The 27,036-nt window shown below is 35.2% G+C and overlaps 1 protein-coding gene and 1 long non-coding RNA gene across 2 annotated transcripts; both read right to left on the reverse strand.

Annotated features, from left to right (window-relative positions):
* Window positions 1-1,851: 1,851 nt before the first annotated feature.
* On the reverse strand, window positions 1,852-2,709 carry LOC145334493 (uncharacterized). Its single transcript, XR_013884835.1, has 2 exons — window positions 2,665-2,709; window positions 1,852-2,473 (listed from the first exon to the last, which is right to left on the reverse strand). It is a non-coding gene; the product is annotated as an uncharacterized LOC145334493 (long non-coding RNA).
* A 3,386-nt stretch (window positions 2,710-6,095) lies between these two features.
* LOC145333261 (uncharacterized) lies at window positions 6,096-25,388 on the reverse strand. Its single transcript, XM_080178395.1, has 22 exons — window positions 25,372-25,388; window positions 22,417-24,332; window positions 18,905-19,038; window positions 16,883-18,626; window positions 16,325-16,462; window positions 15,660-15,742; window positions 15,130-15,230; window positions 14,814-14,875; window positions 13,878-14,242; window positions 13,510-13,559; window positions 13,025-13,136; window positions 12,085-12,156; window positions 11,749-11,862; window positions 11,191-11,288; window positions 10,912-10,991; window positions 10,185-10,496; window positions 9,839-9,961; window positions 9,095-9,219; window positions 8,378-8,445; window positions 7,582-7,693; window positions 7,292-7,369; window positions 6,096-6,581 (listed from the first exon to the last, which is right to left on the reverse strand). Exons 1-22 carry the CDS (start codon window positions 25,386-25,388, stop codon window positions 6,576-6,578), a joined length of 5,910 nt encoding a protein of 1,969 aa, XP_080034521.1. The 3' UTR covers window positions 6,096-6,575.
* Between the last annotated feature and the right edge of the window lie 1,648 nt (window positions 25,389-27,036).

The raw sequence follows: 27,036 nt of genomic DNA on the forward strand, positions 1-27,036 counted from the left end.
GCGTTCACCAGTACCCAAAATAACCTAACCTAAAATAATTTTATTTAAACCCGAAAAACTAACTACCCACCCCCCTCCGCCTTTTTTTAGAGGAAGGTTCTGTGCTCAAAAACAAATTTGAGTTAAACCTCCTTTTTATATTCTCGTGTTATAATGACCTATAAGAATATAACTATGAATAATACAAAATAATAGAATTTTAATTTTCAAGGGGAAAATTTTTGAAAAAAAAATAACATGGTCTCTAATGATTCCAAATTGCCTAATTCGGCGAGAAAGAAATTTTGGCGGCGGCGGAAAAAGGCTGTTTTCGGCGGTAGCGTCGGTCACCGATATTCTTAAAAGTAAATTTGGCCCTACAGAAGCTTAAATCCGAAATTAGCTCACTCTAGCTCTAAGATTTTTCCAATATTAACCTAATCCAAGCAATAAAAAAACCAAATGAAAAACTAATCATATACACTACCCCCCTCCCCCCCAACATCCTCTAAGAAAGGGGAGGGGGTTCTTTGCTCAAAAAAGATAATTTGAGTTAAACCTTCTATGTTATCCCTGCATGCAGCTGCATTGACCTATAAAAATATAACTATGAATAATACACAATAATAGAATTATTACTAGTTTAAAAAATAAAAATTTATGAAACATTCAAATCAAACTAAACTTCCGTTATTAAGTTGGCTTATCAAATAACAAAGATGAAAACATCCATAAGTAGCGAGGCACAAAAAAATCATGGATGAACAAACTGACACAGTTATGGATCAAATTGTTATAATTTAAGAGTATTTGGTATAATGACTGATAGACCAATCCTTAAAATAAAATAAAAGAATCTCTGTCTGTGTGTGTGTAACGAAGAATCTCGCTAACCACTTAACCGATATGGTTTTCCTTTACAGAGTAGTTATCATAGGTCCTAATATGGGAATATTGACAAGAAGTTTCAGCTGTCTATCTTGAATGTGAGCCGAGAAAATCACGATTGCCCCAGATTGTGTCTTATGGACAGACAGAAGGACATTTCAAATTATTGAGTAGTTTTACATTATAGCAAAGCGACTAAATAAGTACAAAAGAAATCTTAAATGGACATACAGACACAGCATTGCGGAGTCGTTATTTTCCTTAAAAACAGCTCCGGGTTATCAAAAAATGAGATTTTTTATTAATTATAATTTGGTAACTCTGTGCAAATGCCTCTTTTAAGTTTTCCAAGTCCATTTTTATCAAAAGCTAAACTTTTAAACCTTTTAAAGATCAAAAAAGACTTGGCAAAAAGAAATATGTTGAGTTTTTCTTGATTGTAGGTCGGAGCCAGAGCCATTATTTTCAAAGGCGGCTCCGCATCGCTATACAGACATTGTAGCAGAGGTTTAGCTGCCATACTGATAGACTATACAAAACATAAAAATAAATCACGAAACCTCATATAAAAAAAAGTTTTAATACTTATAAAACATACATATTGCTACTAACAAACAAGGATGACAACATCCATAAGTAGAGAAGCACAGATAGAAACTTTCTTCGCAACTCAAAATATATTGATCATTACTGAAAGACCGACTCAGTGATTAAGTTTTAAACAAGATTCTCATCATTAAAGGCAATCTTCCAAAATGATAATTCATCTTTAAGCTATCTTGAATATAGAAAAATCCCGCGATCGTGGCTCAACACGTAGCGCATCCGCTCGTCGCCGGTAAGGTAAGGTAAGGTAATGTAATCCCTTACGAGGTAATGGTAATCCTTAATAAAGAAAATCATGTTTCCCCAACACGGTTCCTTACAGATTGACAGACGTACAGATTTTGCAGTAGCTTGGCTAATAATAAATCATAAAAACAATCCTTATCAAAGAATATATTTTCTTATAAACATTTATATTAATTCAACAACAAAAAAACAGAAAATTTTTATATTTATGAAAACATGCATTTTTGAAAAATGAAACAATAATATACTTTTCATTCGAAATCGATTAATATCCGGTAAATTAGAACCGGTTCTCATCAAAACGAAAAAAATATGTCTAGCATCGTATTAAATTCAGTTTTCTACGAATATAAAAATATACAACCATAAGCTAAAAACCGGTCTTTTTAGCCCGTGCCTTCGGAATCTCGGGGCTAAAAAAATAGTTTTAATCTGATAATTATACATTTTATATCCGCGGAAAGCTGTTTATAATACGATGCGAAGAATAACTATTCTTGTATGGCTTCGATAAATATCCGCTGGGTTAGAACCAGTTCTAAGCCATACTAAAAAAAACATGTATCGTATCATATTACAACCAGTTTTCTAAGAATATATAAAATTTACAATTATAATATTGGGGAAGACAAAACTGGTTTTAATATTAGATTTGTACATTTTTATTTTATATCCTCGAAAAGCTGTTTATAATAAATACCTAACTATTTTATTGTACAAAAATTAAATTCAGGTACTAGTTAGGTAGAAAAATCTGTGGTCAGAGGTAGGTTCTTAAAAATCCTTACCCCACTGAACTTTGGAACACTCAATTGCTCCCTTGTTTTTCCCATTTTTTGTAACATCAAATGGGGGAAATGCGATTGTCATTCTTAAAAAAAATTAATTGAGAAAAATAATGTTCCAAAATGATTTTAGTGGGGCAAAAGTTTTATAAGAACCCACCTCGATGTAGTTCACGGTAAAATGATACTTGGATTGATTATCTCCAAAAAGGGGGGGGGGGGGCGTAATGACATTTATTCGTAATCCGTGAGCAAAATGGTCTTAAAATTTAGCTAGACCCTTCAAACTTGGTATATAAGCCTAGTCCTATAGGTATTACATCTAAATGGCAAAAAAATCTAAAAATTTTTATTTTAAGGTTAGGTTAGGAAATGGGATTTTTAGGCTTTTTTTGGTCTATTTTGATGTGGACACTTAACTTAAATTGTTTTTTCTTAGGGTTTTAACTTAAATACACTGTATCTATTCATATGGACATTATTTAAGATGATTCAGCAAGTCGGGGACCGACCCCAGGGGGCTAGGTGGGTGGCCCGCAGGGGTTAAGTGCCTTTTTCCCAATACATATGTTGTAATACATCTAATTATAGGTTTTTTAGGTCAAGGAACTCAAATTTAGAGCTAAAATAAGCATTAGACTAATCTGAAGCTAGCCCCAGCGGGCTAGGTTGGTGGCCCGCAGGGGTTAAGTGCATTTTTTCCAATATATATCATGTTATATATCAAAATATAGGTTTTTTAGGTTAATAAACTCAAATTCTAAGCGAAAATTAGCATTAGACTAACCTGAAGCTAACCCCCCTGGGCTAGGTTGGTTTTCTGCAGGGCTTAAGAGCATTTACCTAACCTAAACTAGAAACTTACTTATATTTTAACATGTTTTTTTATGAACTTTGTCTATTAATGAGGACTTTATTTAAGATAATCCAGCAAGTCGGGAACCGACCCCAGAGGGCTAGGTTGGTGGCCCGCGGGGGTTAAGTGCATTTTTTCCAATATATATCTTGTTATATATCAAAATATAGGTTTTTTAGGTCAAGAAACTTAAATTCTGAGCGAAAATTACCATTAGACTAACCTGAAGCTAACCCCCCCGGGCTAGGTTGGTTTTCTGCAGGGCTTAAGAGCATTTACCTAACCTAACCTAGAAACTTACTTATATTTTTACAGGTTTTTTTCTTGAATAAACTGTGTCTATTAATGAGGACTTTATTTAAAATGATCCAGCAAGTCGAGGACCGATTAATCTGAAGTTAGCCCCAGCGGGCTAGGTCGGTGGCCTGCAGGGGTTAAGTGCATTATTTTCCAAAATACATCTTGTGATATATCAAAATATAGGTTTTTATGGTCAAAAACTCAAATTCAGAGCTAAAATAAGCATTAGAATAATCTGAAGCTAACCCCAGCAGGCTAGGTGGGTGGCCTGCAGGGGTTACGTGCATTTTCCCAATATATATGTTGAGATACAACCAATTATAGGTTTATTTTAGGTCAAAGAACTCAAATTCAGAGCTGAAATAAGCATTAGACTAATCTGAAGCTAACACCAGCGGGCTAGGTGGGTTGCCAACAGGGCTTAAGTACATTTTACCTAACCTAACCTAAAAACTTACATTTAATATTATTTTTTTTAGGTTTTGTTTCTCAAATAAACTGTCCATTCATGTGGATCTTATTTCAGATGATCAAGCAAGTCGAAGACTGACCCCAGCGGGCTAGGTGGGTGGCCCGTAGGGGTTAAATGCATTTTTTAGAAAAAGTATGTGTTATCATTCATCAAATTATAGGTTTTTTAGGTCAAGAAACTCAAATTTACAGCTAATAAAAGGATCAGACTAATCTGAAGCTAGCCCCAGCAGGCTAGGTGGATTGCCTGCAAGTCCTAAGTGCATTTTACCTAACCTAACCTGGAACCTTACTTTTTTTTAGGGTTTTTTCTGGAATAAACTGTGTCTATTTATGAGAACATTATTTAAGATGATCAAGCAAGTTGGGGACCGACCCCAGCAGGCTAGGTGGGTGGCCCGCAGGGGTTAAGTGCATTTTTAAAAAGTATGTGCTGTCATACATAAAATTATAGGTTTTTTAGGTCCAGAAATTCAAATTGAGAGCTAATAATTGAATCAGACTAATCTGAAGCTAGCCCCTGCGGGCTAGGTGGGTTGCCTGCAAGGCTTAAATGCATTTTACCAAACCTAACCTAGAATCTTACTTTTTTGAAGTTTTTTTAATTGAATAAACTCTTCATGAGAACATTATTTAAGATGATCTAGCAAGTCGGGGACTGACCCAGGCGGGCTAGGTTTTACTTAGATACACAGTGTTCAGTCCTAAAGCCATTATTTAAAAGATTCTTCATACAGGAGGCTGACCCAAGGAGGTCCCCAACTTGCTGGATCATCTAAAAAAATTTCCTCATTCATAGACACAGTTCATTCAAGGAAAAAACCAAAAAAATAAGTAAGTTTCTAGGTTAGGTTAGGTAAAATGCACTTAAGCCCTGCAGAAGATCTACCTAGCCCGCGGGGGTTAGCTTCAGGTAACACTTGTGCTTATTTTAGCTCTGAATTTGAGTTTCTTGACCTTAAAAACCTATATTTTGATATATAACAAGATATATATTGGAAAATAATGCATTTAACCCCTGCGGGCCACCGACCTAGCCCGCTGGGGCTAGCTTCAGATTAGTCTTATGCTAATTCTAGCTCTAAATTTGAGTTAACTGACCTAAAAAAACTTATAATTAGATGTATAACAATATATAACATATATATTGAGAAAAATGCACTTAACCCCTGCGGGCCACCAACCTAACCTGCTGGGGTCGGTTCCCGACTAGCTGGATTATCTTAAAAAAAGTCCTCATTAATAGACAAAGTTTATTCAAGAAAAAACATGTAAAAATATAAGTAAGTTTATAGGTTAGGTTATGTAAATGCTCTTAAGCCCTGCAGAGAACCAACCTAGCCCGGGGGGGTTAGCTTCAGGTTAGTCTAATGTTAATTTTTGCTCAGAATTTGAGTTTCTTGACCTAAAAAACCTATATTTTGATATATAACAAGATATATATTGGAAAAAATGAACTTAACCCCTGCGGGCCACCAACCTAGCCCGCTGGGGCTAGCTTCAGATTAGTCTAATGCTTATTTTAGCTCTGAATTTGAGTTCCTTGACCCAAAAACCCTATAATTAGATGTATCACAACATATTTATTGGGAAAAAGGCACTAACCCCTGCGGGCCACCCACCTAGCCCCCTGGGGTCGGTCCCCGACTTGCTGAATCATCTTAAATAATGTCCATATGAATAGATACAGTGTATTTAAGTTAAAACCCTAAAAGAAACAATTTAGGGTAAGTTTTCACATCAAAATCGACCAAAAAAAGCCTAAAAACCCCATTTCCACAGGGTTTTTCTTACCTAACCTAACCTTAAAATAAAAAATTTTGGATTTTTTTGCCATTTAGATGTAATACCTATAGGACTAGGCTTATATACCAAGTTTGAAGGGTCTAGCTAAATTTTAAGACCATTTTGCTCACGGATTACGAATAAATGTCATTACGCCCCCCCCCCCCCTTTATAACTTTTAAGGCTAATAGCTGCCAAACGGCATGATAATATGCCCGCAAATCATTTTAAGCGGCATAAGAAGGCCTATAAATAATCTGAAATAGCCGAGATCCAATGATATTGTACAGGGGAAAGCTTGACTAATGAAAATACGCGTAAAACAAGTCTTTTTTAATTAGCACTTCGAGATAACTGTATGTTATTGAACTGGCTATTTTAGATTATTTCTAGGCCTTATTTTGATGGTTAAAATCTAGTACATTTCTCAGTAAAACTTCCATCATTAATTAATCCTTTGTTAAAATTATTGGCTGAAAAGTTTGGACACTCTAGTTTAGAACCAACCAATCACAATTTAATAAAAGTATCCAAAGTTTCTAAGCCAACAAATGAGATAAAGATTATGACTAACAAACAGTTTTTATAAGTTGACTAGGTAAAGCTTACAATCTTTTCGTAATATTATATCTTGATTAATTCCTCCAAGCTCATTTTACTTACTTCTAAAAAGAAACATTATTATTATTATATAAAAGTAATAGGATGTTTGTCTGTGTATGTGTCTGCATCGAGAGATCTCCCTAACCGCACGAAGGAGATAGATGTAATGTTAGGCATTGTTTATGCCTTTGATAAATAGGGCTAAACGAACGAGAGAAAAAAAATAACAAGGTATATCAATTATCGGTTCCAGGACAAACGCAGGAGTCCTATACGTCGGAATGGAGTGTTAAAATATTAATTAAATTAAGTATTTCTATACAGATTAGGTTGGGTTAAGATATGAATGTAAAAATAAGCCCCCCGCAGGGATTAGGCATTTTAAAAAACCTATAAGATGGTCTAAAATAGGTTAGGTTAAGTGTCCACTCCTGCGTTTGTCCACTCCGACGTTTGGGACTCCTGTTTGTCCTAGGACCCAGTTGCCAATTGTTATGGCAATCCTATTGAGCATATCTTTGCACGCCCATGATTTTACGGTAAATTATTTTTTCTGTGTGGCTTCGAAACCGATTAATATCCGCTGTATTAGAACTGGTTCTCAGACAAACCGAATAATATACAATTTTCCACGAATATTAAAAATTAAAAATACTAAAATTAATAACTTGTTTGGTAAGCACAAGCCTTTGACATCTCGGGGCTAACAAAACTGGTTTTAATTTTTCTATGAATTATCCACGATGCGAAAAATAACTATTAATGATCTTACCTTTACTATTCTTGCATACTCGGGCAGAAACAATTCAACTTTGGAATGTACTTGTCCGTAATGATCCACAATATTTTTCTAAACAATTAATTTATTGAAACAAGGATGACAACATCCATAAGTAGCGAAGCATAAAAAAATTATCATAGGACAAACGGCTAAAGTGAATTATATAGAAGATGAATATGGTAAAAACATAAAAATTCAAAACCCTTTACAATAAAATTTCAATTTGATGATGCATGGCCGACAGATCGACAGACAAAGTATATTACAAAAATAAAACTTACCGGCCCTTTCTGGGGTTTCTTGCAGATGGGACATTCATATAATTGCTCTTCCCCATAGGTATTGATAATATATTGCTTCAGACTTTCGCAGAGGTGCCTCGTTGCATAATGCCTGCAAAAAAAAACAAGGATGATAATAACATCAATAGAAGCGACGCTGTACAATCATTTAGAAACAAAAAAAAAACAACAATGAAAACTTCTAGTGTCAAAACTTAATATTGTACATTGTAGACCTAAGAATCTTTGTTCCAAAAATCACATAAATATGATAATTATATATAAAAAAAAATTAGTGTCAAGTGTCAAACATAGCAGGAATAAAATCTATTTTAACGTTTCTATTATGACGCAATTAGGACAAGAATCGAACCCGACACCTCCCCTTCAGCTAGCAAGCACGCTATCATTTACGTTTAAGCCGCGGCGGGTTATAGGTGAAGCCACTCTTTGAGCCAATGTATCTTTATAATAAAGTAACAGGATCTATGTGTATCTTTGACTGTTTGTACCTAAGGATCTATGTGTATATACGGTTCTCTTTTACAGTGAAGCTTCCCATAGGTACTGGGAAGGTTTATAACTATTTGGGGGGAGGGTATATCTCATTCTCCATCTACCCCTAAGAAATTCTCTTCGCCTAAATTTTTTTTCTTTCTGATTCCAAAATAAATGTGAGAGGGGTCGTATTCAAGGCTCCACCACCTTCAGTGCTTCTAGAGGCCTCTAGGAGCGTAGCCACTAGTTTTATATATAAACGGGAAAGAAGTTTAATCATACATCAAACTTTTCTTACCTATAAAGCTCTGATCTATTTGGTTTACAAGGCAGCTTGTGGCAATATATACATAAATACTTCAGGTCCTAAATTAAATATATAGATTATAAGGGGAGGGGGGGAGTTTTGACACATTTGCGTAAACCTGGTACCTAGGCTTTATCTTTGGACTAAGGGGATAGGATATAAAAGATAAAATCATTCTTATATGATGAATTTCACGAAGTTTTAAGATTTTTTGGATACCTGTACAGAGACTACCTGGAGGCCTGCAGCTCCGGAACCTGGAGGTCTACCCAAAAAATCTTAAAACTTCGTGAAATTCATCATATAAGAATGATTTTATCTTTAATAACCTATCCTCTCAGCCCAAAGATAAATCCTAGGTACCAGGTTTACGCAAATGTGTCAAAAGTTCCCCCCCCCCCCACTTATTTAATACCTAGTTAAATATACGAAATAAATCTAACAGATAACCAACCCTTTGATTGCACGACCGTTGTCTGGAAGTCGTAACTGTGCATTGTAATGAGCTGCGACTGTTTAAGGGCTCATGCATTCCCCATATTCTAAATAGTAGTGCCATGTGCTAAACATAGCAACAATGCAGCAGTAGGTACAATTTTAATGTCTCTCTCTAGTATGACGTTGTGTGGAACAGGCTCGAACACGACAGAAAGCAGGCACGCAACCATTTACGCTCATGCCGTGCGGATTATTAATAAATACACCTACCCTCGGGTGTATATGACTCAGCTCTTCAGGGCTGGGCATGGGGGGTACTGGGGGCCCGGCGGGGGTATTGTTCCCGAGGGGCCCATTCCGCACAACTTTACCATCTGTTCCTGTTATCCATTTCTCTGGACAGATATAATTGCAATTATACATTTGTCCGCAGATACAGATATATAAAATTAAATTATTAATTTAGTTTGATAAAATTATCCAAAAAAGGATAAAAGGTTCAGTCATTTTTGGGAACGAACAGTGGCGTGCATAGGATTTTTTGCACCCTCCATAGATGTCCAAGGGGGGGGGGGTAATAGGGCGATAGGGGGGTTAAAAAAATTTGCGCCATTTTACCCCCCCCCCCCCCCCAAAAAAAAAAAAAAAACGAATTGACCCCCCTTAAAAATCCCCCCCCCCCTAGGCTATATTAGGGGGGTGTTGTAGGTAGACCCTTGTGAATGGGGGGGGGGGCGGGAGGGCAGGATCGGTGTAGTGGAACCCCTCATGTTGAGAACAGTCAAGAACAAACACAAAAATACTACGTTATTATTTATGAAAGGAAGTGATCCATAAAAGATGGATTGATGTAATTCACAAATGGTGAAAACCTTACCCCTCCTGTAGATTAAAATGAAACGTTGAACGTTTAGATGCTTAGTTCAACTAAACAATAATAATTCAATGATAATCCCAAAGTTTTTAAGTTACTTTTATCAGTTGGGTTAGTAATAAATGAAAGCAATTCTATTCCTTTTTTTCTTTTAATCTTCTTTTGTATCACAGAACCATTATTTATCACAGCAGCTTTAGCAGAATTAATATCAACAACTTTTTTTCTCACTTGAGGCCGCTTTGTAAAATTCTTTCTTGTAACCTTTGTAAATGGATATAAAATATATGTGGATATTATGACAGGGAAAAATTGTCGTCAATTTAGGTTACTAACATGGAACTCCATTGGTCAGTTCCTTCATTTATTAGGAAGAAAGGGGAGGGGTTAAATGGGTGGTATCGTTATTTTATCCCGCTGCGAGTTTCACTTTATTAAAGAACATGAAAATCTGATGTAACATCCAAGTAATAATATATATCCATTCCTTTGTAGTATCACGCTGGAAACTTGAAGACATATTATCCAAAATATTAATCTTTTTCAGTCCTAAGGTTCCTTTAATTTCATTTAAGGACAACAGTTTTTCTTGGGAAGAAATTTTAGGCCGCCGTTTCCTCTGTTTCTTCGGGGGATGGGGATCAACAGTTTGCAAGTCGACGTCAAGAAATCCGCCAAAATGCTGTTTTCTTTTGGTGGATTTGTTTGTGGTGGTTGGTTGGGCTGCTGAGGCCGTTAGGGTTCTGTCGGAGGCCGGGAGGGATATAGTTTGGGAGATAATTATTGTTGGACAGTTTTCTGAAAATATGCGTTAATAACCTATTTTCAATAATTTCTTGGCTTTTACCAACAATGAAATTAATTCGAAAAAAATCACGAAACCTATACGTGTTTTCATCTGTCGTCGGGGGTCGACGCATAGTAGAATTAACGACCTTTACATCTGCCCCCGAATATTATTTAGATTTATTTCGCTTGTTGGTTATACCTTAATTCCTGACTGAAACCGTCCAATAATCTTAATAATTTTTTTCCAATACCTAGGTCCTACAAAGTACCTTACTTCACCTTAACAAACCGTTTCACGCAAAGTAATAAACAAAAAAAATATCCCCCCCCCATATTCTTCTTTTTTTCAAAAATTTTAAAAACTAAGGGGATGGGGGATCAAGGCTCAATTAAATGCCTTAAATTCAAAATTTTTACTACATACCTGAATTTTGTTTAGGTTCAGTCTTTATATAATGTTCAGTAATATCAATATTGTTGCATAAGTTCTCGTAAATGTCACTTCTAATAAAATATAAATGGATATTTTTGTTAGTCCTAAATGTGTATTTAAGGAAGGGTAGTTACTATAAATAGGAATGGAGATATCTAGAGACATATTCTTTAAATGAGCCAATAGGAGAACAATGAGTCAGTTGTAAATTGTTGTAAATTGTCGCATTTTTTAAAGAATTTCTTGGCAATTTTTACAATCCATCTTTTCCTGTCAGAGGCAGCGCTGAGATTATCCTCATTATCAGAATATGGTTCATCATCACAGAAAGAGTTATTATCAATATTGAACAACAGTTCAGCGGGTCTCTGTAAGTTTTGAAACACATTTCATCAAAAAGATTTTATAAAATTGAAAGTCCAGGGAGTGGACATTGGAATGTTAGTTATAATGGTACCGGGAGTTGTATAACAACATTATCTTATTTGTTGAATCAGAAAATTTTGGCAGTTTTACTGTATTTTGATTGGTTAGTTTAAAACTGGCAGTATCCAAACGTTTCAACCATTAAAGTAAAACACTAGAGGGGGAAAGGTTAAATGACTGTATGTCCCCATCCCAAGGCCCTTGTGCCGACTCTTAATTGGGTCTTTGAAAATCAACCAAATAAATATTAATACAGCAAAGTAGCAGAGTTTCCTTCTAAAAGGGAGGCAGGTAGTTATCTGCATAGACATTAGACATCTATAATAGTTATAAATCTGTTTTTCAACCAAAACTTCAATCTACAAAAGATTTGAAGGTATCTAGATTTTGAATGTGTTTTTCCTGAATAATATAATTTATTTCTTCACTGTGCTCCGAAGGGAGGCTATAGGAGTGTTCTTCTTCTATACAATTCCTTCTCACCACATTAGAATCCAGGTTTATATCACTTACTCCCCTGTTATAACGGATATATTAAATACATGGACTTTATGACAAGAGGAAAAAATAGTCGTCAATGGAACGTACATGGAACTCGTTTTTTGGTCAGTGCGTTCATCCAGTTAGAGAGGGTTAAAGGTGGTGGATGGAGAGAATCGTTATTTTAGCCCGTTGCATGTTTCACTTTATTAGAGAACATGAAATCTGTTGTAAGATCCAAGTAATAATATCTCCATTCCTGTTATTAACATTATTATCCTTGTTCAGATCGCTAGGCACCTCTGTTTGGTTCTTCTCTGTATTTAATCCCTGAAAAAAATAAATATATAAATGTACCAGGATCTCTGTGAGTCTGCCTGTCAGTATCACTGAACCAATATGGTATTTTGGAGGAGGGTAACACCACCTTCCCAAGAGAAATCGCCAAAAAATACAAAAAAATATTTGTAAAGTCCCGCTAGGTGGCGCCTGCACTGTGTAACTTACTGGTATACCAAAGATCTTGCTAAAAAGACATATATAAAATTCTTTATTTAAAAAAGTGATTTTCTGTTAATGTTTCTTGTTTATTATCACTGAACATATGCTTTATACTCTTTAACTCAATTTGTCCGTTTGTCCAGCAATGATTTTAATGAGCTTCGCTACTTAACATTAATGATAATACCATACCCTTGTTAATAATAATACTTTAATTCCACCCTTCTTAGAGGAATACGCCGCCTTTTTTTAATCAAACCCATTTTTAAAAAGCTAGATCATATGGTAGATTAAAATATTTCTCGTATTCATTCGAAACCGATTAATATCCGGTGGATTAAAACCGGTTCTCATCCTTACGAAAAAACTATGTCTAGCATCGTATTATATCCAGCTTTCTACGAATATAAAAATGTACAGTCATAAGATTAAAACCAGTTTTTTAGCCCGTGTCTTCGGCACCTCGGGGCTAAAAAATGGTTTTAAGAACCTTATTATTGTACATTCTCTATCCGCGGAAAGCTGTGTTTATAATACGATGCGAGAAATAACTATTAAAGTTGCGACACTGCTAATTTGAACCATCCATTCAAATTTTAAAACCAACCATTAAAAATAGTACAGTAAAACATTGGGTAGGTACCACCATAATTTAATCTATGATCCATTGTCTTATCCCTTAACACCCTCTTTTTACCTCTCTATACTTCTGAACACAAAGTTTGAATGGACAGTCAGGTTTGCTCTGGATGTCTGGTAGCTTTAGAGCAGCCAAATCAACACAGCTTATGCAAAACGTACAGTGGGCCCTAAAAATATTAGATTGAAAATTAATGCCCAAAGAAGGTTTATAAATATTTTGTGGGGGAGTACCTAACTCAACCCTTCTAAGATAAATCACTCACCCCCCCCCCCCCCCTCCCCACTAAGAAATGTTTTTTTACTGTTTTAAAAACTAAAACATGAGGTTCAGCAAATGTTAGCACAAACTATTAATGCGACAACGCATTCCCACAAAAACTAAAAACAAATGAAAAACTAAACCCACCCTCCCCCTTTAATCAAATTTCTTTTTTAAAAACGGGGGAGGGGGTTATTGATCGACAGGCACTCTAAGAAAAACGTATTTATTTTAAAAACGACATGTTCCTATGAAACTCTTTTGAATAAAATAAATTTTACCTTTTACACTTGAAACAATTTTTACATCCATCTTTTGCATTGAAAAACTCCTTAACAGAAAAAATTTATTGATTTTAAAAAAGGATGAGAACATCCATATGTAAGCGAAACTAAAGTATTAACTAGGTACCTATTGTACTTTGTTATTATAACATTTCTTAATTGTTATACATCTACATTGTCAAGTTACGCCTTTTTATGGCCAAAGCATTTCTCGTACTCATCACTATTGATGTTGTGCATCTGACATAGCAGCTATAAGAAGCATCTTAATGTATTAAATAATGATGCGGTATAGAGCCGAGATTCAAACCTGTCACCTCCCCAACGAGCGGAAACACTGCATGTTAAACATTAACAAAGCTTACCATAAAAGTTTTTGGCTTCCTATAAGTTTTATCCGACTTATTTGTATCATCTAAATGATTTGGAGGGTTTTCTTTACTGGAAGTTGGATGATTTTCTCTAGTTAAATTTGGATGATTTTCTCTAGTCAAATTTTGAGGATTTTCTCTAGTTGAATTAGGAGGATTTTCTCTAGTTAATTCTGGAGGATCTTCTCTAGTTAAATTTTGAGAGTTTTTTCTAGTTAATTTTGGAGGATTTTCTATTGCGGTATTTACTAGATTTTCATCAACTTGTGTTTCGTCAAAAGGTATGTCATTGTTTTCAATGATAGGTGTATTTTCTATCTTTATTTCTTCTATTCTTATATTTTCGGATATATCTTCGTCTAAATATAAAAAAAGAATTAGCTAGGTAATAATATCAAAAAATCTAAAGGGATAAAACAATGGTCGATAAATTTATGTACATTAAAAGTGATATTAAACAAATTTCCCCTTCTTTAGATAACAACAAGTGGTAAAAACGTGTGGACGCTCAACTAAATGAACCAACTATCAAAATTCAATAATAGTGCCGAAAGTTGTTAAGCCAACGAATAACAAAACGTTAATAGAAACTTTGGGGACTAGTGTAATAAACAGCCCAGCGAAATAACATAAATAGATGTGTGCAAAGATTCTTAAAAACTTCAATTAAAGACACTTTACCCAGAGATTTTAATGGATACGACAATAGACGATAAAGTCATGTTCACCCCAATTATAATAAACAACATTAACCTTTCTGTAAATTAAAATTATAGTACCTAGGTGGAAAAGATCCCAAATCAAGATTTTATTAAAAAAAATGTTAGCAAACAAATGAAATTAGCTTTAAAAATTCAGATTGTCTGTTTAAAGGATTTTAAGATACATAGAGAAAACATTCTACTTTCAAATATAAAAAAAAAACTTTACCTTCAAATACTGACTCATTTTTGAAGTTTTCACATTCTTTGCTGTCCTCACTAAAAAGAAATCTAAAAAAATTCAAGCATGTAAATAATGGATATTATTGTGACAGGGGAATTTTTGTCCTCATTTTAGGTTGCTATTATAGTCCTCAGATAATGGTCAAAACGTTCCTCAAAGGTCAGGGTAGGGATGTGCAGGAGGTGTGGTATCGTTGTATTACATATCTGGGATACAATAAAACATAAACCAGAAAATCTTGCAAGTACCTACTTAATTTTGTTGTAAATTGAAGTGACGGACGGACTTACGAAAACCTTACCTTAAACAAGAAGAACATCTTCCACAGTGGGAAGTTAACGTGCAATCTTTAATCAGATCATCATCCATTAAGTCAGCATTCAACTCTTCTTTATTTTCCTCCTACAAAACATAAAAATAAGAAGATAATTTAGACAGGGATCTAAAGGGATTAAAGACAATGGTAGATAAATTGATGTACATCTCCAATAATCATACACAAAGTTAGCTTTGTTTGGATTACAATTACCTAGTGATTGAAAAGTTTAGACACTCATCCAATTTATTGAACCAACCAATCAAAGTTCATTAAAGTCTCAAAGTTGTTAAGCCAAACAATAAGAAAACGTTGTTATAAAAATTTTGGGACTAGTGTAATAAACAGCCCAATGTCCTTTCCCTCCCTGTAATTTAGACCCGAAGCTAGAATGACAGCATCCATAATTACTGAGATCTAAGTCAAAATCACTTACCCCCTCCTCAACTCACCTCAAATGCTCCTGGATGCCTCTAGGGTCGTAGAAACTAGTAAGATTATTAAGAAATACTTGCCATTGTTGTAGGATTTGACTTAGAATCGCTGGATGATTGTTTAGGAATTTCAGGATGAAATTTTGCCATTGATACAGCGTCATCTAATCGGTCAAGATATTCTTTTAATCTTTTGGAAAGTAACAGGATGTATGTCTGTCTGAATGTGTGTCTGTCTGTAGCTTAAGATCTTGTTAACCACAGGACTGACATGGTTTTCTATTACAATAAAGCTTTTTAAAGGTTTATAACCATATTACTGGGAGGGTATATCCACCCATCCGGCCAAGAGAAATCATCCCCTCCACAATATTTATTATTATCTATTTTTAAGCTATAATGAAAACTGTCATTTCATATAAAAATATGTTGGAATTGTTCCTACAAATATGTTCCTATTTATGCAAATAAGGGCTGAAGGATTTAGGCTCCCTACAACTAGTAGAATATCCAGGGATCAAAAGGGATAAGACCATGGCCGATAATTTGATGTACATCCTTTTCCCCAATTATGGCACACAAAACTGCTCATACAGTAGATTACAAGATGGTTGGAATTTTGGACATTTAAATCAATGAACCAATCAAACAATTCAATATAAGTTCCCAACAAATGAAAAAAACTTTGTGGACTAGTGTAATAAACGGCCCAATGTCCCCTCCCTCCCTAAGAATATCCTGGATTCCTGCTAAATCTAGCAGCAGACTTCTTGCACTAGCCTCACTGTTGTCCAGAAAATGTTGGACAGAACAAAAATTTGCCAAGGCGTCCAGCTTTAAAATATCTTGGATTAATTCACTTGTTGATGGTGATGCTCTGTATCCTAAAACAAGGATGGCAGCGTCATCATGTAGGTAGTAAAGCACAAAACAATCATGGATGGGCCATAGGACAAAGTTACGATACAGAACAGATGTTCAACAACTAGTCATTAAAAGGGAGAATGAAAAAAGCATTTTTATAGAAATGTATTTTGTAGCATGACTAAAAGACTGATGATAATTACTAACTATAAATTGAAGCTCTTTTAATAGCAAATCATTTTTTTTAAACAAGGATGATAACATCCTTAAGCATCGATGAAAAAAAAATCATAGTTGGCAAATAGACAAAGTGAGTTATAGAGCAAATAATATTTGAGAAAAAAATCAAAACATCAAAACATTGTTGTCTGTTTTTTGGGTGCTGGGTGGCAGATAGATAGGAAAGAAAACTTTGTTAATAAAATAAGATTATATAATACCTGATAGTGAAGAAGGAGACATATACATAAAATCAAAATCTTCTTCAGCCAGAGTTTTTGTTTGATTAGGTTTGAATCTTAAATTGCGTAAATATTTAATATTGTTCCATATTGTTGATAAATCTGTATTTTCAGAAGCTGCTTGGACATTATAAGAAACACTGGCATCTAACACCTCAGCAGATATATCAAAATCAGCAGGAGGAGGGAAAGTAGAAGTATTTTGAAATGATGATGATGATTGAATATTGTTAATAACTCTTGAGGAATCTGTGTTTTCAGTAGCTGCTTTTACATTAGAAGAAACACTGGTATATATGGCCTGACTCGTTGTTTGTGGGAGACTAACAATATTAGCAGGAGGGGAGGTAGAAGTAGAGTCAAATGGTGATGGCAATTGTGAGGCAGATGAATCCCCCAGAGTTGATGTTTGATTTGGAGTATAATAAACCTTATCCAATTTTGGTAATTGTTCTGGTGTTGAATACAAGATACTGCAAGATTCAATTTTTTGTTTTGACTGTAATCCAGATTGCATTGAACCTACAAATGTGAGAGGAGGTGTTTGAAGAAGTGCAATAGCTGGCCCTGATGAATTTATAACAGGAACAGAAATTATTGGTGCTGGCATAGATGATATACATGAAGTTGATGACACTTGCATGCCAGGAGGTGGTAATAATTTTCTAATATTGCTATATACTCCTGCTAAATGAGGATTTGAACTTACTAAACCTGCAGCTGATACTAAACTGATCATTGGCAATCTAGGTTCATTGTTCCATAATACATTAGATGATGATGGATTAGAAAATGCAATGGCCCGACTGTGAGTTGTGGCAATTGTGGCAGGAGACAAAGGAACTGAATTTATAACTGATACTGCAGGTGTATGCATTACTACTGGGCGTGATGATAGTGAATTATGTACAACTGTTTTTGATTGTATTGAACCAACAAAAGTTACAGGTGTTTGGGGAAGAGCCATAGCTGGCCCTAAAGGATTTTGTATTGGTGATGGCCTAGATGATATAGGAGAAATTGATGATAATAGCTGAGCTTTCGGAAATAAGTTTTTAATATTGCCTATAGCCTTTGCTAACTGAGGATTTGGATTTACAGCAGCCGCTGATACTTGACTAATGATAGGAGATGATAATGGAATAAAAGATTTAGCAGACTGACTTTGAATTGTAGCACTTACAGATTGGGCCGTGCCAACAAATGTAACAGGTTTTGAAGGAATCACCATAGGTAGCCCTGGTGAATTGGTTGGTATATTAACCGGATGATATGACAAAGAATTTAAAGGTATAGAGGAAACTTTATCAATAACTGGCAAGTGTGAACTTGAATTCATTGTTGTATTTGTAACTGCACTAATTTTGCTGACAGGTGCTTCTAAACCGGATAAGCTACCAGCATTGTTAATGTTGCTTTGTAGGTTTGAAGTAGATACACACACATATGGAGTTTGTTGAGGGATAGAAGTAGCCCTGTATCCTATTATAGATCCATTTTTATTTAAAATCTTTTCTAAAGTGCTAAAAACATGTGATTGAGGTGGTTGGAAGCTCTTTTTTGGAATTGCAGATATTGATAAGGTATTGACTGAACTTTGAGCAGTTGAGCTGATTTGTGTAGGCAATAAAGATGTAGGTTGAAGACTTTGAACTGTTATAGGCTGTAATTGTGGTACATTTGAAATTCTTGAAGATGGTAATGCCACCAGTATCTTTTTACCCTAAAAGAAAAAAAATAAATAGGTATAAAGTTGCTAGGTATCAATTTTCTACATAGAATTATTCTTAAATTTGCCTTTATGGAAAACACTTAAATACTTAGTACCTACCTACAATATTTTTATTATTTTAGTTAATTTAATTGGTTTTGCAAATGCATCTACTTAACAAAAAGTTTACAACCTAAAAATTAACATATGCAAAAGTTTCCCCCCTTTATTGATACCTCTTATTGTGTAATTCTTTATATATTGTTATAATACATAGAAAGGAAACTCACATTACAAGACACAGTAGTGGTGGTAGGTGATGTAAAATGAGGAGGGCTGCTAATAATATTATTCTGACTCAAGCTGAACTGAGCTGGAGAAGCTGGTACCAATCTAATACCAGTAGGTCTCAGTAGATGAATACCTAAATTCATTAATTTATTGAGACTGTGTTTGAATGAGAAATTACCTAATGGTTTAAAGGGAGGGGGGGGGGGGGGGGGGGGAATGTGGTGACTAGTGCCACGACATACATACCAGCAATTTTATTTTGGGTGCTACTCCCTTAGTTTTAGAGATAATTGGGTAAAATCTTTTGGGCTGGGTCACTAATTACCCCAAGTTATGGTATTTTTTAAAAAAAACGGCTGCGGGACCAAAGCTCCCGTCTTTCAACGCCATTTTCTTTCGTTTATCAAGGTATATCTTAAATTCAGTGCCTCCCCTGTGCTTTTAAAGATATTAAGATATCTTATTAGGTAGGTCAGTAAAAAATATTTAAATAAAAAATGTCGGCGGTACCGCCGCTCCCGACGTCCACCGCCGCTCCCGACGCCCACCGCCGTTTTTCGCTGCTGCCGCCAAAAAAAAATTATTGCATTTCTCGCCGAATTAGGCACTTTAGAATCATTTGAGACCATGTTATTTTTTTGCGGCGGCGGAAAATGGCGGTGAACGGCGGGAGCGGCAGTCCCACCGCCGTTTTTTTTTTAAGATACCAAAACTTGGGGTAATTAGTGACCCAGCCCAAAAGATTTTACCCAATTATCTCTAAAACTAAAGAAGTAGCACCCAAAATAAAAATGCTGGTATGTCGTGGCACGAGTCACCACATTTCCCCCCTCCCCATTTTTTCTTTATATAATAGGTAGGTAAGGAAACTAACAAAATTATTTTTCTTCATTTGAAAATGTTTTATAGAAACTTGATAGGAAGGTATTCTTTTAAGAAATACTTAAAACCAATGCTGATTGCTCGTTCTAATTCTAATCTAAGTCTATTTTATAAGTAAGTTATAAGATAAGCTGCTTTGGAAAGTTTATTTACAATCTTAGTTTTGCCAAAAAAAAAACCTCAAAGAAAAGATGATTGTATGGTTGGGAACTTACTTAAAAATTTTCAGTAGGGTTGGCAATCCGTGATCCGTAATCCGCCCAATTTTTAACCAATTTTGGAATCCAAATCTGGATCCGGAATCCGTTTTTTTTATAGCAGATTTGGATTCTTAATTGTAAGCTAAAATTAGCGTCTTGAGTTTTTTTTCTTTCAACTCCACCTTTTTAAAGGCAAAGATTATTATTATTATATATAATATCTTTAAAAATCTGGTTTGAGAGCATTAATTTTTAGGACATATGTACACTAAAATTTTTTAATTTAAAAAAAAAACACTTAAAATATTGCTAGAATCCGGAATCTAAACCCGCCAAAAATAAGAATCCTGTATCCCAGGGGCGTCCAAGCTTTTTTTTGGGGGGGGGGAAAAAATTTTAGGGGGGGGTAATTCGTGTTTGGGGGGGGTAAAATGGCGCGCGAAGCGCCGAAATTTTTTTTTACCCCCCCCAAAATTTTTACCCCGGGGATAAAATTTGATTGGGGGGGGTAATTACCCCCCCTAAAGTCTGTTGGGGGGGGGGTAAATACTCCCCCCAAATCTGTTGGGGGGGGGTAATTACCCCCCCCCCCCGAACTAATTTACCCCGGGGGTAAAATTTTTTGGGGGGGTAATTTAATTATGTAAAAAAAGCACCTACCTAATCTATTAAAGGAAGCCTGCAAGGAATACCACGCTTTAACTGTTGAAAGACTGCCACAAGGAGACCCAATACCCCAAATTTGAAGCCTTCAGCTTCTATTACAAAAAAGTTCTAGGCATTTTAAAATGACATTTTATGTACAATGAAAATTTTAAAAGAATTTGAATGCTAATGTTAGAAATTTTGAAATTAAACTACGTGGCCTAGAAACAAAATTATAAGCTTATTTTTGTCATAAATTTAGATTGCCAGTAACTATTTATATTTTTACAATAAAAATACCCATTTTTATAGTCAAAATCATTAAAAAAATAGGTTTAACTTGCGTTGTACTGAGTGAACTGCAGCCAATCAGAAGGCTGAATCAGCTAAGCAACCAATCACAGCTGAGCTTGCAGAAGTTTCCCCCTTTGTTTCCGCTATGATTTTTGTTTAAAAATGCAATTTAAATTGAATTTTTTTCATGGATTATGACTATGAAATGTGGTGTTTTTATTGTAAAAATGTAATCAGTTACCGGCAATCTAAATTTCTGACAAAGAATAGGTTATAATTTTGTGTCTAGGCGACGTAATTTAATATTGTATTTTCTTTTATGAGCATTGGGAATCTTTCAAAATTTCCATTGTATATAAAATGCTTTTTTGGGATGCCTAGAACTTTTTTGTTATTGAAGCTGAAGGCTTTAAATTTGGGGTATTGGGTCTACTTGTGGCAGTCTTTCAGCAGTTTAAACGTGGTTTTTCTTGCAGGCGTCCTTTAAGTTAATAAGTACTATCCTATAACATAAAGTAGTAAGTAAGGTTTATTTGACTATAGCTTCAGATTTCATTACTTTTAATACTGAGTTCTCCTTTTTAGGAAAGCTTCACATAGATCCCATGATGGTTCCACACTATTATAGGCTATTTTTCTCCTCCCTTTTTACCCTTTAGAAAACACGAGTTCTTAGATGCTAAGGGCGCCACTACTATTCAAATATATAGTAGTATCTCATTCTTTAGAACATAAAAATACAATAATTAACTCACTAACCAATGAACTAATATGATTATACTTTAAAGTGAAGCGTCTTATAGGTCCTGGTAAGTTTTATAACTAGTTTTGAGACACCCTGACATCCTCCCAAAAGAAATCGCCTATAGAATTTCTTTTTCATTATTTAATGAAATATTTAATTTAGTTAGGTATCTATTTTATGGAATCTTCAGTGCTTTACAATTACATCATAGATCCCCGGGATGGTTTTAGCCCTTCTAAAGGCCAAAGCAAATAAAACATGATCAAACTATTAAATTTTTTGTTATCATGGTTAAGAACTGTTTTAACTGGTTGGACTATATTGGGGTATAGTCCCTTTTGTGGCAACGCTCTTTAAGGGGATTACTCCCTCCCCCCCCCAAAAAAAATTTTCAGTAAAATTTTTTTTAAGAACATTCAATTTTGGGGGGGGTAATTACCCCCCCCAAAATAGTTTGGGGGGGGTAAATACCCCCCCCAAAATCGTTGGGAGTGCCTACGGCACCCCCAAGGTAGGGGTAATTTTTTTTTGGGGGGGGGTATTGTTCACAAAATTTTGGGGGTGCCAAATGGCCCATTACCCCCCCCCCCCTTGGACGCCTATGCTGTATCCATGGGAATCCGCCTTTTTTTTTGGACGGATTCTTGTAAGAATCCAAATCCGGGCAAAAAAATTTGACGGATTGCCATCCCTAATCTTCATCATCACTTAATATGTTGTACTAAGTCTAGAATAATATAGTTACCTGGATTTTGTATGTGACTTGGAGCAGGAAATCGAAAAATAGTATTTGGAGGTAGCTGAATAGATGGGATTATGCATCTTACAGGAGAAGCAATAGGCACTTTAATGCAGCTTGTAGTTTGTGAAATTGAGGGGGTAATTTCTTTAGTTTTCAGGACTTTAGTTATTGGTAATGGTTGTTGAATATGAGAGACATCTTTGGCATCTGACAAGGCATTATTAGTAACCGGAACATAATTATTGACAACTGTTATTAAAGGTTTGGATATCACAGGTGCATTAGATGATGAAATGGAAAATTGACTGGTAACAATTGGGATTATTCCAACAACAGATTTATTTATTGTAGTCTTTAAGGAATTTGAAGTTACAGAAGGAAGTTCTGGTGGTGCTGTGTCATCCATTTCTTTAGCTTGAGTTGAGATATTAGGATTAACCTTACATTTATTTAGGGTGATTGTAGTAGAGCCATTATTAAAAGTGATTACTTTACTTGGCCTCATATCCTCAACCTCTATTAAATCTTTATTTTGATTTTCAGGTACCTTGTCATTGTTCACAGAATTATCATTGTTACAAGTCTCATCCTTGAATGCTTTACTAGGAACTAACTTTATTTGTGTAGTATAGGGTGGAATGTCAGTATCATTGATTTCAAGTGGATTATTAGGTCTAGTCTTGGATAAATGTTGATTTTCATTTTTACAGTTTTTAGGATTTACAGATTTGTCAGGAATTAGCTTAATTTGAATATTTGTAGGATAACTTGTGTGTTTGTCAGATGTCCTAGTATCTTTTTGATCAGATGAATCATTGTTTATCTTACCAGTTTCAGGGTCAACAAGAAAACTTGTTGATCCACTGCCTTGGTCACTATTATCAGAAGGTACTAAATCAATGGCTCTGACACTGCTCTTGTCACTACTACTGTCATTGCTCATGTCACTGCTGCTGTCTTTGCTTCTTACCCTGCTCCTGACACTACTTCTATAACTTCTCTTACCACTGTTTCTGCTTCGAATCCTGTTATTGCTGCTGTTGCTTCTTCTGACACTGCTCCTGTTACTGCTCTTATCATTGCTCTCATGTTGTTTTAGACCTTTTATCTCAGCCTGGATCATTTTCATTTCTTGCAAGGTTCTACTTCTCTCACTGATACTTTTGAAGCTCCTGTAACTGCTTGTGTCACTATTCCTGTCACTGCTTCTGCTAGGACTCCTGTCACTGCTCTTGTCAATGATCCTGACACTGCTCTCATCACTGATCCTTTCAATGCTACTATCGCTGCTGCTTGTGTCACTACTCCTGTCACTGCTTCTGCTATGACTTCTTTTGCTGCTTTTAACACTGCTACTGACTTTGCTCCTGATTTTCCTCCTGTTACTGCTCCTGTCACTACTACTGCCACTCCTCTCATCACTGATCCTGTCAAAGAACCTTTCAACGCTACTGTCGTTGCATGTGTCACAGCTCGAGTAACTTTTGAATCTCCTGTAGCTGCTTGTGTCACTACTCCTTTCATTGCTTCTGCTATTACTCCTGGCACTGCTCTTGTCACTGATCCTTACACTGCTACTGGGACTGCTCTCATCACTGATCCTTTCAACTCTACTGTCGCTGCTTGTGTCACTTCTTCTGTCACTGCTTCCGCTATGACTCTTGTCACTGTTCTTGTCACTGATCCTGACAGTGCTTCTGTCACTGTTTCTGACACTACTTTTATCACCACTCTTGTCACTGCTTCTGCTATGACTCCTGTCACTGATCCTGATACTGCTCCTGCTACGGCTCCTATCACTGATTCTGGAACTTCTACTCCTACTAATGCTCTTGTCACTGATTCTTGAACTTCTACTGTCACCACTCCTGTCGTCACTTCTCCTTTGACTTCTATCACTCTGACACTCTGTACCATCCCTATACAATGTTCATAATTTTATTATTATCCATATATATAAAAACTAGGTATTATAGGTCTGCAATAGTCAGAGAGGAAGGGAACACATTTATCATATACAATAGGCTATTTTTATGCCCACCTTGGAAATCAGAATATCTAGGCTTGCGTATTTTAGACTATATATATATATATCAGCCTATTTTTAAATAAAAGATACACTAATACTACCCTAGGACCCTTGTAAAGCTTTCAATAAACTTGAAAACTAATTCAGTTCAGTGATTAGCGAGATATTAACAAACAACGATAAAGATAACTTAACATAATTATACTAAAACTTGGGATGGAAAATAATTGAAAACATTCCTTTTGGTGCTATCATTAGATTCCGAGTCACTTCTTATAAATTTCGGCGTTTTTTTCTTTCTTTTAGTTTTAAATTTTTTTGGTCTCGTCATTTTGTTATGTACATTTTATTCTTAAAAAAGCTTTTGTTTTATAAAAGTATTAATTATACCTCTATACAACAAATTTAATCTACAGATATATGGAGTATTTATGTTTGTCATAATTGGGTAGTTAGCATCTAAATATCATCAATCAAATGTCTTATCCAAAGAGTTCCCTGACAATACTTACTACTAAGAAATAAATATATGACAAATTATTTGACATTTTATATAATAATTTGGGATAATTTTCACAAAAAATAGCTGTCTCTATATATCTTGAATATTAGCTGAGAAATTTTATTCACATTTTTCTTTCTTCGTTTATTACAGACAGACGGATAGACGTCTACAATTATAAATAGTTCGCTTGTGTTAAAAAAAAATAAAATATATTAATTAAAAACTGATGAAAATCGTAAAATTAAGAAAAATCTCGTTTCCATTATTTTTCCCTGTTTACTTCGTGTAAACAAAGTAACGCGGTATTCGTACGCCAAAAATAGCAAATGTCGTCGTTTTCTTTTTCGTTTGAGATACTTCAATGAAAACCTCACATTATTGTTTCATAGCTTGAATTCCAGAAAAATCCGTTTGGAACGTGTACCTACTCAATTTTGCCATATTGTCCGAAGCTCGATCGAAATAAAACGCGGAAAGACTCGGAACGAGTAAATCTGTTCCATCTAAAGTAACCCAGAAGTTTCGAGAATGGTAAATTTAAAGAATTTATAGGAACAGAATAAGTTCTTTGTCTTACGTGCTTTCATTCGAATCGTTTAACAAATTTTCGCTCGTCAATCTTAAATAAGCACATTTTCGATAGAAAATTTTCGATAAAAATTCACAGTTGAACGCTTATTCGTACAATTAAAACGTTCGTTTGTCGATTTTTTACGAAAACGTGCTTAATTTTGAATCTTAGGTAATTCTGATTTACATACCGCACGAATTCGTATGTTCTATGATTTCTTTTCCATTCTGATTCTAGGAATTCGCAAAATTTGCTAAATTTAAACTTCGGAAATATGGCTGAATCGTATCGCAACCTTCTTAACAGAGTGTTCAAATGAAACTACCAATCTTCAAGAATCTTGTTTTTCATGGGTTTTTATAATTACACGGAAAAAACATCAATCGATATGCGGACGTCGAATTATTACGATCTTAGATAACCAAACATCACCTTGCTTGGTGTAAAACCAATTGAAATTCCGTGGAACCTTGTAATCATAAAGATCACGAGTCCGATTGCAATAACCTTGAAGGTTTAGTCGATTACATGGCTGAAATTGACAAAACTAATATATTTTATTTACCTAGGTAAAAAACTTTCCAAATCGAAATGAAAAAGTATTTATCTAAAAAATCGCACACGGTTAAAACATTTAAGATCTACAGACACACATTCAACTACTCTGGATACAAAAATAAACAATTTATTTTAGGAAGGCTGGTTCACAACTTTATTAAACTAGAAATATAATCAAATGTTTTTGATACTAGTTAATAACTCATGTGGTGACACATCTAGATGGCACGATATTCCTCCTCGTGTCGATTGATATCTTGAAGCATAGTAGACAGCTCGGCAGCCTGCGCGGCAGCTGACCTCTCAGCAGCAGGGCGACAATGACGCAGGTTAGCCTCCACCCAACCATGGTGGTATAGGCACCTGGTCAGTGCCCTTTTTAACTCGATATCATCAGTATTTGTAGCTCTACTAAGCATTTCCTCCTTTATTAGATCCATACGACTTTGCAAAGCATTGTACAACTCCTCGTTGGCGGCGAATGACATTTTAACTCTATACTAGTGAACAGTATATGTCTAACTCTCTACTTAGTAAATGAAACTAGTTTCCCACAACTAGGTGTGGCGAACAAACAGTCAACCACCACGGGCAAACATGGCCTAACCAACCAACCATATAATTATCTTCTAAAAAACCACTTTCAGTTACAGGGAGAAAAGAATAAGTAAATTCATCTGAGCAGAAGCTATAACGGCCGGAGATGAAGTAATATCTTAATAATCTAATAAAATATAAATGCAATGATTTAAAAAACTGCCGTTATAACATGAATATTTAGAATATGTCATTGGACGCGTGAACGGCTTTCCCCACAGTCGATTACAAGCGAGAAACGGATCAAGGTTGCTGCTGAACGAGCCTAGTCTAAGGCAGCACTTCACCTCCAGGAGGTATTTTCCAAATATGGCTGAAATTGAAACCGAGACCCGCGAACTGCTGGTCGTGTAAACGCTGAAT

This window comes from Acartia tonsa, chromosome 12 (genome assembly GCF_053477335.1).
Source record: "Acartia tonsa isolate MP-2025a chromosome 12, ASM5347733v1, whole genome shotgun sequence".
NCBI lineage: Eukaryota > Metazoa > Arthropoda > Copepoda > Calanoida > Acartiidae > Acartia > Acartia tonsa.

Bases quoted from the DNA above. Each gene is read 5' to 3' on its own strand.
- LOC145333261 (XM_080178395.1), bottom strand. The intron at 18,627-18,904 runs GTGAGTTTCCTT...TTTTTCTTTTAG, and splicing joins CCACTACTGTGTCTTGTAAT to GGTAAAAAGATACTGGTGGC. The intron at 8,446-9,094 runs GTAGGTGTATTT...TATTTAATTTAG, and splicing joins TGAGTCATATACACCCGAGG to GACCTGAAGTATTTATGTAT.